The 19,691-nt window shown below is 39.6% G+C and overlaps 1 protein-coding gene across 1 annotated transcript in view; it reads right to left on the bottom strand.

The window, feature by feature from the left end:
* ATF6 (activating transcription factor 6) overlaps positions 1-19,691 on the bottom strand; it is a 228,199-nt gene that overhangs the window by 167,753 nt on the left and 40,755 nt on the right. Inside the window, exons 8-9 of the mRNA XM_028163936.2 lie at positions 6,637-6,822; positions 5,239-5,330 (exon numbers count right to left, since the gene is read on the bottom strand). Of these exons, the coding sequence (XP_028019737.2) occupies positions 5,239-5,330; positions 6,637-6,822 (278 nt within the window). The remainder of the gene's footprint in view (positions 1-5,238; positions 5,331-6,636; positions 6,823-19,691) is intronic.

Genomic DNA, 19,691 nt, shown 5'->3' with positions numbered 1-19,691 from the left:
GCTTTCGAAATCTCTGATTAAAATGTCTATTTGTCTGGCCAGACTTAGTTTTGTAGTACCTGAGAAAAGCTGAGTTAGAACTCACAATCTATTATTTAAAAGCCTATGCAGTTTCTGCACCAATTAAAACATAATAATGCTTGCTTTATAGATATTCAAGGCCACGGATGTGAAAGTTGTTCAATAAATATCTTCCAGGTGGTACTAATAAGGTTCAACTGGGGATTTCCCGCTCCTCTGGCAGATTCCCAGGTCTGAGAAGATCATTGGTTTTGCAGTGAAAAGACTGCAAACAATGAGGTCAATTAAGAGATGCTTCTGAATAATATACATGATGCAACATCTCCATTCCCAACATTTGGTTCAGGAGTAGATTTCAGTCTTTCAGACATTGCTGCTCTCTGAGCTTTGATATTTCACTGTGCCAAATTTTCTCCAGAAGAAATAGTTCCTGCTTTTTATGAGTTTCATAGCCAGTTTCTTTCCTATTTCCTTCTTGGTATCTGGAGATATTCCAACTTGTTAAGACATTTTGATTATTTCTTCATTCCTTCTAGCTCTTCTCGTTGTTGTTTTTCTTCAATCTAAGCCTTTTAACATGTTTTTAAAATCTGAACAGTTCCTAATATTCCCACTACTTCTTGGCTTTCTGTTCCTAAAGCCTTCACACAGAGACAGACACAGATGTCCTTAGGTTGTTGCTCAGTATTTTCAAGTATTTAAACTTTCTCCCATTCTTAATTCTCCTTTTTGTACTGTCCATCTAATTTTTTTAAACACAAACCTTTATTAATAAATTGAGACCATTATCTCCTCCATCCATAATGGATCAATCTACTTGCTCATGGAAATAAGACCCAACCCGTGACACACCCATCACTTCAGCACCAGTGAAGATCATTAATTCATTAAAAATTTTTGTTTCTGTCTTATTTTTCAAATCTCTGTTGACTTATGAGGGCTTTCACAGCAAGACGTCCCCAATACCATCCTCACTTCCTGCAGCATAATTCCATTCTCTTTATTCGTTCATCAAATGCTACTCCATAAAGCCTCTGTGACTACCATCATCAGAGTCACTGATGTTCCTTCAACAATGTGCCCCTATTGGGAATTCCCTGGTGGTGCAGTGGACAAGACTCTGCGTTCCCAATGCAGTGGGTCTGGGTTCGATCCCTGGCCAGGGAACTAGATCCCACATGCATACAGCAACTAAGAGTTCGCATGCCACAACGAAGGAGCCCACGTGCCACAACTAAGGAGCCCACGAGCTGCAACTATGGAGCCCACCTGCCGCAACTAAGGAGCCCGCATGCTGCAACTAAGACCCGGTGCAACCAAATAAATAAATAAATACTTTTAAATATATATATATATTAAAAAAAAAAAAGAATATGCCCCTACCTTTATACAACATCTACATAATTCTTTTTCATACTACAGTTGTTTACATATGTGCTTCTCTAACTGGACTTTTATTCACGTTTGCATTCCTGGCTCCTTGCTCAGTGCCTGGCAAACAATAGTCCTCTAAAAATATTTGCTGTATGTCTGACTGAATAAATAATGAGTACCTCATATAGCCTAGATAAGAAATGAGGAACTAAAAGCACACAGCTTTTGAGAAATAGCAAATGAACACACATAACTGTGTATCTCCTCTGGGATGAACACTGTCTTGTCTCTACAGGACAAATTAAAGAACTAGACAACATGATCTAAGACCTTATACCTGTGGCAAAATATGCATAAGAAACAATAACAGCACAAAGCACAACTTCAACAAGTGGAAGAAAATGTAACAAATTGATAACTGGTGAGAAGCAGTTGAATAAAGCAATATCAAGAATGTCAGTGGGGAGAGACTAAAACACATAAGTTGAAAGACAGAAGGAAGTTCTTTCAGTTTAGGAATGGTGTACATAAACATACAAAAATAGGAATTAGTAAATATATGCAGAGTATGGCAAGCAGGTTACTTGTCAATAAACACTAGATACATGTTTAATACATGCAAGTAGGTTTATAGCAACTCATACCAAAAGAAAAGATTTTTTGGTCAAGACTACAAGTAATCCTTTTAAAAGAGAAATACAACTAGCTAAAGACTTATCAAAAAATAACTTACTACTAATGGGGGGTGGGGGTAGGGGGGAACATATTCATTCATACCACAAATATTTATTGAGACACCACTATGTGCCAGGCACTGTTCTAAGCACTGTAAAACAAAAAAGAGATGAAAATCTCTGCAAGGAAATAAAGAAAATAAATAAGTAAATTATATAGTATACTAGAATAGAAGAATCTTCAGGGTATAACTACTAATGGTCACCTTTAAAAACTGGTATTTAAATATAAGATAATAATTGAAACCTATGGCTCTGTTATCCTCAATGGCTGTGGCAAAAGTCACAGAGGAAAGTCAGTGGAAAAAGTCATTATATAAAAGAGACTTTGAAAGGAAGAAATGAGTGTAGCTGGAGAAGTTCTAACAAATGGCCTACACCCATGAAGTCCCCTCTGGTACTGAGGGTTCCAGTATAAAACGCTTCATTTTGAGAGCTCTTGGTGACTCTATATTCACTCCACAGTAATCTGATTCACTTTATTCAAGGAATTTAATTATATTCAAGTTCCTAAGTCAGGATGACAAAGTTTTGATTAGCATGTCTCTTTTCTCCTTTATTAATCAAGAGATAGATCTTCATGAATAAAGAAGTCCCAGTCCTCAAATACAAAAATTAAAATGACAAAATAATTTTAATATGAAAAATATGGGTAAAATGTCAAGAGTAAATAATGAATAAAGTAGTAAAATAATTTTTTAATAATTCAAATGCTTACTCCAGGTATCTCTTCAGCGTATTCTATGTAACTTGTCTAATATAGTGTGAACTTTCAAAAATAAGTCAACTCAGAATTATGACTTCTTTTCACTGAGTTGCCTTAGTGAATAATTAAAAAGTAGATAGGTCTCTGGGGCTCCATGATGAGATATCAAATGCTCTGGGGAATTGTGCTAACACCAAACAATAACAAAAGTCCAATACGATATCTATATTTTATTTTTTAGAAACCAACTACGTAGGAATAAAATGGGAGTGACCTAGTTTGGCCATCAAACATATGAAAAAGGGGGTTCATTATACTATTTTTCTCTAATTTCTGTTTGAAAATCTTCATAATAAAAAGTTTAATTAATAAAAAAGAGATTATTCAACTTACAACTTTCAGTTCTCAACTAATTTTAATATAGATTTCGCTCCTATCCCTAATAAATCTGCTTTCCAAGATTACTACTGACCTGCTAATTACCGAATTCAATGTTCCTGTCTCAGCGTTCTGCCTCTCTCAAGCCCTCAGCATGTGATATCACTGCTCAAGCCCCTCTTGAAACTCTTTTCATCCTTAGCTTCAGAAAACCATTCTCTTCTCATTCTGTCCCTAACCCTATTCACTCTAAGTTTCTTTTCCTGAGTCAACCTACTGCTCATGCTGATTCCCTCAGATTCTTATTACTCTTCTTCCTCTATTTTTCTCCTTGGATAATCTCAGCTATTCCACTAACATCTCTGTTTGTCTACCTATCTATCATGGTAATTCCCAATATCTAGTCACTATCTCAAATTTCCCATACTACTAATAAAAACCATTGTCTTCCATCATAAAACTATTCATCTTTCTACGTTGGCTACCTCATATTACAGCATCACCATTCAGTCCCTCAAGATAGAAATTTTGGAATTATGTTTAATTTCTCTCTTTTCTTCCTCATGTTCCACATTGTATTCATCATCAAATCCCACAGAGTCTATCTCAGAGATGTACCCTGAGATAGTCCATCATTTCCATCACCATAGTCTAAGTTCAGGCTCTCATCTATTACCTTAAATACACCAACAGCCTCCTAATGCTGTCTCTGCCAATAGTTTCTCCTCCATCCAATCCATTCTCAATACCACCCCCTCAGAGTCATCTTCCTAAGATACAAAACCGATTGTTACCCTCTGCCTAAAAACTCAGGAATGCCTGGTTTATAGTAGCACTGTATATAGCAGCATACAAGGCCCTTCATTATCTGGCCCCCACCTATACTGCTAGCCATATTTCCTCATACACACTCCCACAGATATAAAACTGCACTGAATTTTTCATTTTTTTCCTGAAAATGTCAGGCCATTTCATAATTGTGCCTTTTATCATGCTGCTCCCTCTGCTTGGCATGCCTTTCCCATACTTTCCACCTGGCAAACTATCATCACACTTTAAGATTCAGCTTCCTCTATGGGATGTCCCTTACCATTCTGTCGTTCAACAAAAAAATGTTTTGAGCATCTATCAATATGACATGAACCTTCTCCTCAAGGAATCCATATTTTCATTTATATTCTTTTAGTACTTTGTTCATACTGATGTTATGACATTCATCACATTATCCTGTAGTCATCCTTTTACATGTCTCTCCTCCAGCTGGATCACGAGATCTTTAAAGGCACAGCCCCTGTCCAACTACTCTTGACTCTCCAACACGTAGGATGCTAATTTTGTTCATGTGTTGAGTGTGCCATGGTTAGTGGGAGTCTGAAAAAGACGATTTCTAAGATCCCTTTGAATTCTAGTATTCTATGACTCCAACACAAAAGCAGCATTTCTTAGTTGTGATTTAGCTGAAAACCTGAACCAAGTTCAGCTAGAGGCTTAAAATATTTATACTGATTCCCATTCCAAATCTACTAAAGAAGAAACTGAGAATTATTGCTCTACCTACTTGTTTTATAGCTAGGGAGGAAGCCACCCAAGTGCCTTATAATCTCTGATACTCAAGTATCATAGTATTGAGGTAGGTAATATTATTCTTATAAACACATTTTAAAAGTAAGTAACTGAGGCATAGAGAGATTAAGTAACTTGCCTAAGACAACAAAGTTACTAAGTGGAGGAGATAGGATTTGAACTCAGGCAGCCTAATTTCAATGCCCATGATCTTAATCAGTTCATTATTCTGCTTCATCAGTGATCTGTTGAATAACTTAAGGCTTTCTTCATTAAAAAACATGAACTTTCTGCCAGACCTAGGTGAAGAACAAGGAGGAGGAACCAATCTTTCTTCTCCCTTCTTGTCTCTGAGAAGAACAAAACAAATCCATTTTTCCCTAGCTTATGACTAGAGCTAGAATAATAACAAGAATTTAAATTTTTAGCATTAGTATCCAAAATAAATATCTATACACTTACCTCATGGGTCCATAGTTCAGTATTACAAATGCCAAAACTATCATCACACAGATAGCTCTTCGTTTTGGACTGGGAACTTTAAGCCTCTGGTTCTAAAGAAAAGGACCATATTAAATACAATTGAACTACACATCCATCTCACAAAAAGCAACATCTAAGACAACAACTCTCCTCTTCACCAGTTATGTGAATACTTAAACAAAAAAACAAAACGCAAATGTGAGGAAATAGTACTTTTCAAAAGACTAGAGCAGAACCTTCCAGAGAGAGAGAAAAGGACAGTAGCAGGAGAGAAGAAACATAGCAGCCACCCTGTGGCAGAGGCATCCTCACCCAAAAGGAAAGAATTCAACAATTTTTATAATTTTATGGATCTTCAAAGAATCCTACGATACTTCTGTGGTTTGTCTCCCTATTAAATCATTGTTTTCAGTAACATAATGGAACATTCCCAAACGCTCAAGGAAAGACAGAAAGAGCAATATAAGAAGCCCCACTCAGTAGGCAGAGGCATCAATTTGGTTCAGGACAGCACTGCAGTAGGAAATCCTGAAAGCAGCAGATTTCATCAACAGAACTGAGGAGAAGATTAACCTTGTTGGGACCAGCATGGCAACAAAATAGAAAACATAATAGTGGTCATGTAGACCAAGAAAACATTAACAATTTTTTATTTTGTATTGTTTTCTTCTTTAAAAGGGACGACCTAGTGGGACTATTTAAGAGCCTCAATGTGATTCATTTAGTCAAAAAAAAAAAAAAAAACAAAGAGAGTGCTATGGTAATAAGTGAGGAGAAACCCAGGAAAAGGAGACAACTTTTGTGTACAGCTTGTGAGGTACAATTCAAAACCTCCTCTTGGGCTTCCCTGGTGGCGCAGTGGTTGAGAATCTGCCTGCTAATGCAGGGGACACGGGTTCGAGCCCTGGTCTGGGAAGATCCCACATGCCACGGAGCAACTGGGCCCGTGAGCCACAATTGCTGAGCCTGCGCGTCTGGAGCCTGTGCCCCGCAACGGGAGGGGCCGCGATAGAGAAAGGCCCGCGCACCGCGATGAAGAGCGGTCCCCGCACCGCGATGAAGAGTGGCCCCCGCTTGCCGCAACTGGAGAAAGCCCTCGCACGAACCGAAGACCCAATACAGACAAAAATAATAAACAAATAAATAAATAAATAAATAAAAGAAAATCCTTTAAAAAAAAAAAAAAAAAAAAAAAAAAAACCTCCTCTTGCCAATACTTTATCCTTACTACAAATGTTTTGGGGTTTATTGGGCCTGCCTTTTCCTAGTACTATTATTTTACACAATTTAATTTAAAATGTAAAATTTCCAATTGATTTATCAGAAGAAAAGAACACTTTAACCCATTATCCTGGCTCTATCACTACCATCACTCACCTCTGATACAACTTCATCCAGCTGCCGCTTCAGGGATCCGTTCTCTTTCTTCAGCTTCTCATTCTCCAGAAGGGCAGCCTTTAACCTTGCCTCTAACCCTAGCATGTATTCTTTCTTCTTCTTGCGGGACTGACAAGCTGACTCTCGATTTTTTATCATACGTTGCTGTCTCCTTAGCACAGCAATCTAGGAAAAGTTACAGTGAATCAAAATATTTGGATTTTAGGATCAGATCAGTTAAGAATATACTGATTTTTACAATTATCTTTAAACAAATTGTTCAAAACACAGGTTACTGGTTGTTTTAAAAAATATTACTCAAACTAAGTAAATTGAAATCAAATGATTAAATAAGGCCTTCTAAAACCTGTTAAATGTTTTCTTCTGGTGTTTTCTAAGGCTTATTTATTGATCTTCCAATTTTCCCTTTAGAAACACTATGTATATATGTATGTATATATACATACACCTTTAATCTATATCGCAGGCCCTGAATTAATTGACTATTTTTCAGAACCATATATCCAATTACTTATAAGGCCACTTCTATTTGTAGAGTTACCATCACTTGAAATTCACTATGTGCAAACTGAACTCATTATCTCCCTCTATTTTTTTAAAATCTATTCATTTTATATCAGTGGTAAGTATCTCTCAGGATATAATGGAAGATGTGACCAGTAACCTATTTTTCTTTCATTGTCTAAATTTACTACCTCTCTCAACCTCCCACTTACTCACTAAATATGTACTGAGGATATAGTAATGACCAAGTTTCTTCCAGTGAAAGTGTCTCTCAGTCATTCCTTTCTGTTTCCACTGCCATTCTCCTAATGCAGGCACTCATTAACTCATCTCTAGACTACTACAATAGCCTCCTAACTACTTTAATTGGCTTCAGGCTCCTTCTGTCTACCATTTCTAAGATAACTTCCTTCCCCTAAAAACATTTTAATCTTGCTATTCCATTGCAAAAGCAAGCTAGTCATGCATTCTAGCTACCCAGCTTTGCTTTCAAAATCTTCCATAATGTGACCACCCCCTACTTCTCTAACCCCCCAACTATTCACACCACACCCTCCAATCTTAACATTTAAGCCTACTCCATGATCTTCATACACACCTAACTCGTTCCTTTATTCATACTGTTTGTTCCAATTTGGAATGCTGTCTCCTCTACTAAGCTAATATTAAGGACCATCCGAACTCTAAATATGATAAACCACTCGGAGCTTTTATATTGTCTGAATTTCTTATGCCCTTATAATTCGGAAGATACACCTGAACACTCTGATGGTCTCAACTGTTTCAAAAATGTTGACTCTCTCTCTCTCCACCTAGATTTTATACCCTGGAAACCAAAACCATGTAATATGACCCACAATAGCTACCATAATCAAAACTTACTGAGCAAAATTATTTTTGTCATATTTTCTAAACTAAGGTGTGGAACCTATTTGTTTTAATTTTAGTCAAATTTATTTGGGAGAGATGGTGAGGTAGCAAAAGTCCATAAAAAGCACCAAATAATATTAAATTTATTATTGTAAGAATACAGATGACTGAATTACTGAGTTCTCTGTTTTGTAAAGGACTTTAAAAAAAATAAACATTTTACTGTGGGTGTTTAATAACGCTTACTCAGATTGGTAAATAAAATTAAATAATTTAATACTGATTTCTTTTGAAATAACAACACAATTCCCACCCCATACTACATTTGCTAGAAACAGAGGTATACCAAAGCCAACCAAGCAATCAGAATCCACAAGGAAAAGAAACATTATATGAGATGTCAAGAAGAGTATTTTTTCCTCTTTTTTTTCTTTTTTAACTGAAGCTTCACAAGAATGCTGACTTATATAACCATCTACAAAATTTACAAAGTTTCCCTGTGGAATAACTATCCCACTCTTCAGTAATGCTAAACACACACACACACACACACACACACAAACAGAGGTGGCAAAGCCACGATGGATTGATTATTCATCAATTTCAAACTATTCTCTGGACAATGCCACTTTGTTCAAACTACTGTTACTCTCAGTGATCTTCATTGTTACTTAGAATGCCAGTGTCCATAATTAATACTTAATACTAGAGTGCTTAAGTACACAGAACGCTGAACAAACACATAAAAGAGAAGGTTCCCAGATGGAAGAGTTTATACTAAAAGTTAGATAAAAGGTAACCTTACTTTAAAGGCTAATTAATGTATGGAATTTGGGAAGGCTTACAGATGGCACAACATTTAATAAATTTCAAACAAGGATTAAGGATTTCTGTAAATAATAAAAGCACCTGCATATTATACAGCATAAAGTTTCAAAGGCTGTCAATGCACATGCCTCATACTAAAAAAATGAAAACCACCTGTGGCCAAATATTCATTTCTTCCCATAGAAAAAGACACAATAGCTCTGAAAATGCAGTAAATACTCAATATTACCAACAAATACAAAGGATAAGTACAGTAAAAATATATAAAATCCACAGGAATCACCAAACACAGAGTTCCAACTTTACATTTCATCAAGCTGTCTTCAGCTATCTAAATAAATAATATTTAAATTATTCTGTATTCTAGGCAAAAAACCATAATTTTCAGATTAAACACACACATACTGTTTGGTTTTTTTGATGGGGAATGATATTTTATACGAAAAAAAGGATTACACTATAATAACTGTTTTGTAAACTGATTTTTTCCCCCCAATTTTTATTTATTTATTTATTTATTTATGGCTGTGTTGGGTCTTCGTTTCTGTGCGAGGGTTTTCTCTAGTTGCGACAAGCGGTGGCCACTCTTCATCGCGGTGCGCGGGCCTCTCACTATCGCGGCCCCTCCCGTTGCGGGGCACAGGCTCCAGACGCGCAGGCTCAGTAATTGTGGCTCACGGGCCCAGTTGCTCCGCGGCATGTGGGATCTTCCCAGACCAGGGCTCGAACCCGTGTCCCCTGCATTGGCAGGCAGATTCCCAACCACTGCGCCACCAGGGAAGTGCCGTAAACTGATTTTTTTAACATACAGTGTATCATGATCATCTTTGACATGCCATGAGAATGGCAGCATAGTATTTCAATTATCTTGGTGTTCCATAATACATTTAATTAATCTCCTCTTGTTGAAATTTTTACAGTTTTCAAGATTTTTAAAAATAAGCCTTATCATTTGATGCTGTTAGAGAGTAGAAGAGCCAAGGCTAGAACTTAGGACTGTTGATTCCAAGCCCAGTGCTTCTGACACAACAGCTCCACACTGCTTTTAAATACCAAACAGGAAGTCTTGCATCACAGTATGGAACTCTAAACTCAGTGAGCTGTATGGTTACTTTAATTATGTGCCTGTTTGAAATTGAAGGCTTACGGAACTGCTTGAATAGAAGCTTACTCTCCTCTATTAGCAGTCTGCAAACATAAAATCAATACTCTGGCCCATTAATCAATTGACACATCTCCCTTATGGGCGTATGAGAAGATTCAACATGACTCAAATGAGTGAACAGCTAGCAGTTCACTAACAGTCACTGCTAACAGCTAACAGTCACTGCTTCTGGTCATCCTGCCTTCAGAAAACTCTTCCACCAAGCATTGTGCCTTGGAAAAAGAAAAAAGAAAAAGCTCCACGGCAGCAAAATATTCTCCCTTTAGTGACACTGCACTATAAAATATGGTGTTTCATTATCAAACAAACATTTATTTGACTGTAAGAAAGAATCTCGTAAAGGGAGAACTTCCACAAATGGACTAGTACTTTTTGAAGGCTGGATCAATTTAAGAGTCAAAATTCTAAGTCTCTTTCCATTATGTTTTTTAATTTTAAGTTAGTGACTGATAAACACTATAAGATATTATGTTCTTCTTACAAATAAAATAAGACTATTTAGACCCTTGATTCTGTGATGTTGCTAAGAAATAAGCTTCAAAGTCCTGAATGGCTATAAATTAAAGGTATTAAAATAAAATATTTTACTGCTAAGAAATACATTCTAACATCACACACAAGCTCAAGAGAGATCAAGTACTGGTAACATACAGGTGAATCAATCACTGGCTTACTGCACATCTGTCAATTCTAATTCTCATTTTGCTGAATCTTTCCTTCTAAACTGACGTATGAAGCAGAAACTGTCACTGATTAACCTCTTCATCATATCAAACAAAATTTTTTTTCAATTAAATAAAAAAAAAGAAATAAACTTTGTTTATTTGAAATTGATTTAAAAGGCAAAGGAGTAAATTTTCTTAAATACTTCTTTTAATTTACATAACTATTATATTATTGTATATCATAGTAAATATACTTATTATAAATACATCCTAAAAAAGATGTACAGCAAAAATCAATGGCAAATTTAACTTATGGCAACCTTATTTTAAATATTCAAATAAATTAAATATTTTAATTTGATTTCTCTTAAGAATCTTAAGTACACTCCTTTTTTTCTCATAAAATTATTTAAAACAGAAAAACAAAATCTTTACTTACATCTACTTTTCTCAAATCTTATGACAGAAAGCCAGAATTTTATTTTACTCTCTATTAAGTTGTGTGTGTGTGTGGTATAACCTTTTCCTACTCATTAAAAGTTAAATAAAGACTCTTCATTACTGGTAACAGGAGCCATTAAATTGGCAGAGTCAAGTAGATAATTTTCACCCCGAAGTTTTCCTTTCTCTCTCCCTTTTTTATTTCTGAATGAAGAATGCCTTGTGGCATGTAGTATGATTTCCAGAGTGAGAAAGGATAACAGACAAAATCCCTACTAGATTGTAGGTCCAAGCTGCTCTATCCAATCCTATCTTCTGAGTGAAAAGAAAGAACTGGTAGAGAGGCAAAGACAAGAGTATCCACCAGATGCCCTCAGGAAAGCCACACTGCTGGCAGAGCCTCCTGAAGAATGGAGGAATCTTAGTCCTGTGCACAGGATCTTCAAAGATCCTCAGAGCAGTTTCCTGTGCCTTCAATTAATGACTCCTCTGCTTCATATGTCCCTAGAAATACCTGGTGTAGCTATATAAGAGTAATAGTAATTTAGTCATCAAATGACAACACTGGGTGCTTCCCTGGAGGTGCAGTGGTTGAGAATCCGCCTGCCAATGCAGGGGACACGGGTTCAAGCCCTGGTCCGGGAAGATCCCACATACCGTGGAGCAACTAAGTCCGTGCGCCACAACTACTGAGCCTGCGCTCTAGAGCCTGTGAGCCACAACTACTGAGCCCACGAGCCACTACTACTGAAGCCTGCTTGCCTACAGCCCATGCTCCACAACAAGAGAAGCCACTGCAATGAGACGCCTGTGCACTGCAACGAAGAGCAGCCCCCGCCCACCGCAACTAGAGAAAGCCCATGCACAGCAATGAAGACCCAACACAGCCAAAAATAAATAAAACAAAATAAATAAAATTTTTTTTAAAATGACAACACTGGAAGTCGGGAGTTTTTTTTTTTTACGATTTTTTTTGATGAGGACCTTTTTTTTTTTTTAAACATCTTTATTGGAGTATAATTGCTTTACAATGTTGTGTTACTTTCTGCTGTATAACAAAGTGAATCAGCTATATATATACATATATCTCCATATCCCCTCCCTCTTGCATCTCCCTCCCATCCTCCCCATCCCACCCCTCTAGGTCGTCACAAAGCACTGAGCTGATCTCCCTGTGCTACGCGGCTGCTTCCCACTAGCTATCTATTTTACATTTGGTAGTGTATATATGTCAATGCTATTCTCTCACTTCGGATGTGGACCATTGTTTTAAAAAATATTATTTATTTATTTATTTATTTAATATTTATTTATTTATTTGGCTGCACCAGGTCTTAGTTGTGTCATACGGGATCTTTACGTGCGGCATGTGGGATCTAGTTTCCTAACCAGGGATTGAACCTGGGTCCCCTGCATTGGGAGCGCAGATTTTTAACCACTGGACCACCAGGGAAGTCCCAGAAGTCAGAAGTTCTTAATTCTTGTCCCAGCACTGCAATAAATTAATTGGAAGATCTTAGAAAAATCATTTCTTCTCCCAGAGTCTATTTAAACATTAATAAAAAGAGGGAGTTAGTAAGAGCTTATCTCTTGTTTCATTAGACTGTGTATGTCAAGAGAAATGTAAAATACGTTTCTTACTGTGGATTATGGACAAAAAGTTTAAAGCCACCGCTTTAATCCTCTAAAGGTCTCATCCAATCCAAAAACAAAATGGTTCTAGCACTGATGTTAAACATGTGTGCTTAATTACCATGTAGCACAATAATGACTACTGTATCATAAAATATGGATGATATTAACTTTGCTGTTTTATTTGATACCAGATTGTTCAAATAAGGTCCATCTTTATACTTTGTCTCTCAAGACGTAAAACCATCTGCTTGAATTTTTTTTTTTTAATTAAGAGAATACATTTGCAGAGGGAGAGAAAAGGGAGCAGCAAGTTTCAAGACGTAGGTAATTTGAAGTTTGCACTGCATCAGGGCTGCTTTGAAAGTAAAGCCCCATTAATGGAGCACAGAGTAATGACAACAGCACTGGACTCAGAGAAGGCCTAGGCTTGAATCCTAACTCCATTATCGCAGGTCATATGATAGAGGTGAGGATCAAATGAGTAATGGACATGAAGGTTCTCTGTAAACTATAATGTACCATACACGTAAGTGTCAGTAAAAAGAAACATCCTGCAGCTATGAATAAACTGGGTGAGGAGGCAAAAATTCTTAATTCCAACAACAATGTGCCTCACAGCTGCTCTGATAAACTGCGCAACTAAAGTAATATTGAAAATATCTGTCCTCACTCCATCTCCTATTTTTACACATTTCAAATTTTAAATATCAGACTAAAACAAAAACAAAAACAGACAAAATCTGGAAATCTCATTTAATTCCTACAAAAGCAGAAAAACAGAGCCTAAGAATAAAAATCTAATCTCCTCCCAAGATCGCTCAGTCTGCTCCTTATTCTGTATTTATCAGGACTTTCATTCACCTCAAAAGGCCAACAGGAGGTTTTATGCACTTAGAAAGTATCTGGCACATACCACTTTATCAATATTAGCCATCTAAGTAATATGGCCTTGGCTGAAATACTTAACCAATTGATTTCATTCAATGGTAAAATGGGAATAAAGCCTACTTTACAAGGATTCTGTGAGAATCAAATAGGACTACGCAAAAATAAATGTGAAGTACTTATCAAAACTATATTAGAGATTGGAGAAGATGGCGGAAGAGTAAGACGCGGAGATCACATTCCTTCCCACAGATACAGTAGAAATACATCTACACGTGGAACTGCTCCTACAGAACACCCACTGAACGCTGGCAGAAAACGTCCGACCTCCAAAAAGGCAAGAAACTCCCCCCGTACTTGGGTAGGGCAAAAGAAAAAAGAAATAACAGAGACAAAAGAATAGGGACGGCACCTGCACCAGTGGGAGGGAGCCGTGAAGGAGGAAAGGTTTCCACGCACTAGGAGCCCTTTCGCGGGCGGAGACTGCGGGGGGCAGAGGGGGGAAGCTTCAGAGCCACGGAGGAGAGCGCAGCCACAGAGGTGCGGAGGGCAAAGCGGAGAGGTTCCCGCACAGAGGCTCGGTGCCGAGCAGCACTCACCAGCCCGAGAGGCTTGTCTGCTTAGCCGCCGGGGCGGGCGGGGCTGGGAGCTGAGGCTCGGGCTTCGGTTGGATCGCAGGGAGAGGACTGGGGCTGGCGTGAACACAGCCTGAAGGGGTTAGCGCACCACAGCTAGCCGGGAGGGAGTCCGGGAAAAAGTCTGCGGCTGCCGAAGAGGCAAGAGACTTTTTCTTGCCTCTTTGTTTCGCGGCGGGCAAGGAGAGGGGATTCAGAGCGCCGCCTAAACGAACTCCAGAGAAGGGCGCGAGCCGCGGCTATCAGCGCGGATCCCACAGCAACAGGGGCGCAGAGGGAAAATCGGAGAGACTCCCGCACAGAGGCTCGGCGCCGAGCGGCGCTCACCAGCCCGAGAGGCTTGTCTGCTCCCCCGCCGGGGCGGGCGGGGCTGGGAGCTGAGGCTCGGGCTGCGGTCGGATCGCAGGGAGAGGACTGGGGCTGGCGGCGTGAACACAGCCTGAAGGGGTTAGCGCACCACAGCTAGCCCGGAGGGAGTCCGGGAAAAAGTCTGCAGCTGCCGAAGAGGCAAGAGACTTTTTCTTGCCTCTTTGTTTCGCGGCGGGCAAGGAGAGGGGATTCAGAGCGCCGCCTAAACGAACTCCAGAAAAGGGCGCGAGCCGCGGCTATCAGCGCGGATCCCACAGCAACAGGGGCGCAGAGGGAAAATCGGAGAGACTCCCGCACAGAGGCTCGGCGCCGAGTGGCGCTCACCAGCCCGAGAGGCTTGTCTGCTCCCCCGCCGGGGCGGGTGGGGCTGGGAGCTGAGGCTCGGGCTGCGGTCGGATCGCAGGGAGAGGACTGGGGCTGGCGGCGTGAACACAGCCTGAAGGGGTTGGCGCACCACAGCTGGCTGGGAGGGAGACCGGGAAAAGGTCTGCAGCTGCCGAAGAGGCAAGAGACTTTTTCTTGCCTCTTTGTTTCGCTGCGCGCAAGGAGAGGGGATTCAGAGCGCCGCCTAAACGAGCTCCAGAGAAGGGCGCGAGCCACGGCGATCAGCGCGGACCCCAGAGACGGGCGTGAGACGCTGGGGCTGCTGCTGCCGCCTCCAAAAAGCCTGTGTGTGAGCACAGGTCACTCTCCACACCTCCCCTCCCGGGAGCCTGTGCAGCCCGCCACTGCCGGGGTCCCGGGATCCGGGGACAACATCCCCGGGAGAACGCACTGCGCGCCTCGAGCTGGTGCAACGTCACGCCGGCCTCGGCCGCCGCAGGCTCGCTCCGCCTCATCCGTACCGCTCCCTCCCCGCGGCCTGGGTGAGCCAGAGCCCCCGAAGCAGCTGCTCCTTTAACCCCGTCCTGTCTGGGCGGGGAACAGACACCCTCAGGCGACCTACACGCAGAGGCGGGTCCAAATCCAAAGCTGAACCCCAGGAGCTGTGTGAACAGGGAAGAGAAGGGGAAATCTCTCCCAGCAGCCTCAGAAGCAGCGGATTAAAGCTCCACAAACAACGTGATGTGCCTGCACCTGCTGAACACCTGATTAGACAACGAATCATCCCAAATTCAGGAGGTGGACTCTGGGAGCAGGAGATATTAATTTTTCCCCTTTTCCTTTTTTTTGTGAGTGTATATGTATATGCTTCTGGGTGAGATTTTGTCTGTATAGCTTTGCTTTACAATAGCTTTATTTTACTTCACTATATTATAGCCTCTTTCTTTCTTTCTTTCTATTTTTTCTCCCTTTTACTCTGAGCCGTGTGGACGAAAGGCTCTTGGTGCTCCAGCCAGGCATCAGGGCCGTGCCTCTGAGGTGGGAGAGTCAACTTCAGAACACTGGTCCACAAGAGACCTCCCAGCTCCACGTAATACCAAATGGCAAAAATCTCCCAGAGATCTCCATCTCAACATCAAGACCCAGCTTCACTCAACGACCAGCAAGCTACAGTGCTGGACACCCTATGCCAAACAACTAGCTAGACAGGAACACAACCCCATCCATTAGCAGAGAGGCTGCCTAAAATCAAAATAAGGCCACAGACACCCCAAAATACACCACCAGACGTGGACGTGCCCACCAGAAAGACAAGATCCAGACTCATCCACCAGAACTCAGGCACTAGTTCCCTCCACCAGGAAGCCTACACAACCCACTGAACCAACCTTAGCCACTGGGGACAGATACCAAAAACAACGGGAACTACGAACCTGCAGCCTGTGAAAAGGAGACCCCAAACACAGTAAGATAGGCAAAATGAGACGACAGAAAAACACACAGCAGATGAAGGAGCAGGCTCAAAACACACTGGACTTAACAAATGAAGAGGAAATAGGTAGTCTACCTGAAAAAGAATTCAGAATAATGATAGTAAGGATGATCCAAAATCTTGGAAATAGAATAGACAGAATGCAAGAAACATTTAACAAGGATGTAGAAGAACTAAAGAGGAACCAAGCAATGATGAAAAACACAATAAATGAAATTAAAAATACTCTAGATGGGATCAATAGTAGAATAACTGAGGCAGAAGAAAGGATAAGTGACCTGGAAGATAAAATGGTGGAAATAACTACTACAGAGCAGGATAAAGAAAAAAGAATGAAAAGAACTGAGGACAGTCTCAGGGACCTCTGGGACAACATTAAACGTGCCAACATTCGAATTATAGGGGTACCAGAAGAAGAAGAGAAAAAGAAAGGGACTGAGAAAATTTTTGAAGAGATTATAGTTGAAAACTTCCCTAATATGGGAAAGGAAATAGTTAATCAAGTCCTGGAAGCACAGAGAGTCCCATACAGGATAAACCCAAGGAGGAACACGCCAAGACACATATTAATCAAACTGTCAAAAATTAAATATAAGGAAAACATATTAAAGGCAGCAAGGGAAAAAAAACAAATAACACACAAGGGAATCCCCATAAGGTTAACGTCTGATCTCTCAGCAGAAACTCTGCAAGCCAGAAAGGAGTGGCAGGATATACTTAAAGTCATGAAGGAGAAAAACCTACAACCAAGATTACTCTACCCAGCAAGGATCTCATTCAGATTCGATGGAGAAATTAAAACCTTTACAGACAAGCAAAAGCTGAGAGAGTTCAGCACCACCAAACCAGCTTTACAACAAATGCTAAAGGAAATTCTCTAGGCAAGAAACACAAAAGAAGGAAAACACCTACAATAACAAACCCAATACATTTAAGAAAATGGGAATAGGAACATACATATCGATAATTACCTTGAATGTAAATGGATTAAATGCTCCCACCAAAAGACACAGGCTGGCTGAATGGATACAAAAACAAGACCCATACATATGCTGTCTACAAGAGACCCACTTCAGACCTAGGGACACATACAGACTGAAAGTGAGGGGATGGAAAAAGATATTCCATGCAAATGGAAATCAAAAGAAAGCTGGAGTAGCAATTCTCATATCAGACAAAATAGACTTTAAAATAAAGACTATTACAAGAGACAAAGAAGGACACTATATAATGATCAAGGGATCGATCCAAGAGGAAGGTATAACAATTGTAAATATTTATGCACCCAACATAGGAGCACCTCAATACATAAGGCAAATACTAACAGCCATAAAAGGGGAAATTGACAGCAACACAATCATAGTAGGGGACTTTAACACCCCACTTTCACCAATGGACAGATCATCCAAAATGAAGATAAATAAGGAAACACAAGCTTTAAATGATACATTAAACAAGATGGACTTAATGGATATTTATAGGACATTCCACCCAAAAACAACAGAATACACATTTTTCTCAAGTGCTCATGGAACATTCTCCAGGATAGATCATATCTTGGGTCACAAATCAAGCCTAGGTCAATTTAAGAAAATTGAAATCGTATCAAGTATCTTTTCCGACCACAACGCTATGAGACTAGATATCAATTACAGGAAAAGATCTGTAAAAAATACAAACACATGGAGGCTACACAATACATTACTTAATAACGAAGTGATTACTGAAGAAATCAAAGGGGAAATCAAAAAATACCTAGAAACAAATGACAATGGAGACACGACGACCCAAAACCTATGGGACACAGCAAAAGCAGTGCTAAGAGGGAAGTTTATAGCAATACAAGCCTACCTCAAGAAACAGGCAACATCTCGAATAAACAACCTAACCTTGCACCTAAAGCAATTAGAGAAAGAAGAACAAAAAAACCCCAAAGCCAGCAGAAGGAAAGAAATTATAAAGATCAGGTCAGAAATAAATGAAAAAGAAATGAAGGAAACAATAGCAAAAATCAATGAAACTAAAAGCTGGTTCTTTGAGAAGATAAACAAATTTGATAAACCATTAGCCAGACTCATCAAGAGAAAAAGGGAGAAGACTCAGATCAATAGAATTAGAAATGAAAAAGGAGAAGAAACCACTGACACTGCAGAAATACAAAAGATCATGAGAGATTACTACAAGCAACTCTATGCCAATAAAATGGACAACCTGGAAGAAATGGACAGATTCTTAGAAATGCACAAACTGCCGAGACTGAACCAGGAAGAAATAGAAAATATGAACAGACCAATCACAAGCACTGATATTGAAACTGTGATTAAAAACCTTCCAACAAACAAAAGCCCAGGACCAGATGGCTTCACAGGCGAATTCTATCAAACATTTAGAGAAGAGCTAACACCTATCCTTCTCAAACTCTTCCAAAATATTGCAGAGGGAGGAACACTCCCAAACTCATTCTACGAGGCCACCATCACCCTGATACCAAAACCAGACAAAGATGTCACAAAGAAAGAAAACTACAGGCCAATATCACTGATGAACATAGATGCAAAAATCCTCAACAAAATACTAGCAAACAGAATCCAACAGCACATTAAAAGGATCATACACCATGATCAAGTGGGGTTTATCCCAGGAATGCAAGGATTCTTCAATATACGCAAATCAATCAATGTGATACACCATATTAACAAATTGAAGGAGAAAAACCATATGATCATCTCAATAGATGCAGAGAAAGCTTTTGACAAAATTCAACACCCATTTATGATAAAAGCCCTGCAGAAAGTAGGCATAGAGGGAACTTTCCTCAACATAATAAAGGCCATATATGACAAACCCACAGCCAACATTGTCCTCAATGGTGAAAAACTGAAACCATTTCCACTAAGATCAGGAACAAGACAAGGTTGCCCACTCTCACCACTATTATTCAACATAGTTTTGGAAGTGTTAGCCACAGCAATCAGAGAAGACAAAGAAATAAAAGGAATCCAAATCGGAAAAGAAGAAGTAAAGCTGTCACTATTTGCAGACGACATGATACTATACATAGAGAATCCTAAAGAGGTTACCAGAAAACTCCTAGAGCTAATCAATGAATTTGGTAAAGTAGCAGGATACAAAATTAATGCACAGAAATCTCTTGCATTTCTATACACTAATGACGAAAAATCTGAAAGTGAAATTAAGAAAACACTCCCATTTACCATTGC

Source organism: Balaenoptera acutorostrata, chromosome 1 (assembly GCF_949987535.1).
Source record: "Balaenoptera acutorostrata chromosome 1, mBalAcu1.1, whole genome shotgun sequence".
Taxonomy (NCBI): Eukaryota; Metazoa; Chordata; class Mammalia; order Artiodactyla; family Balaenopteridae; genus Balaenoptera; species Balaenoptera acutorostrata.
This window is presented reverse-complemented; position numbering and strand designations above follow the sequence as displayed.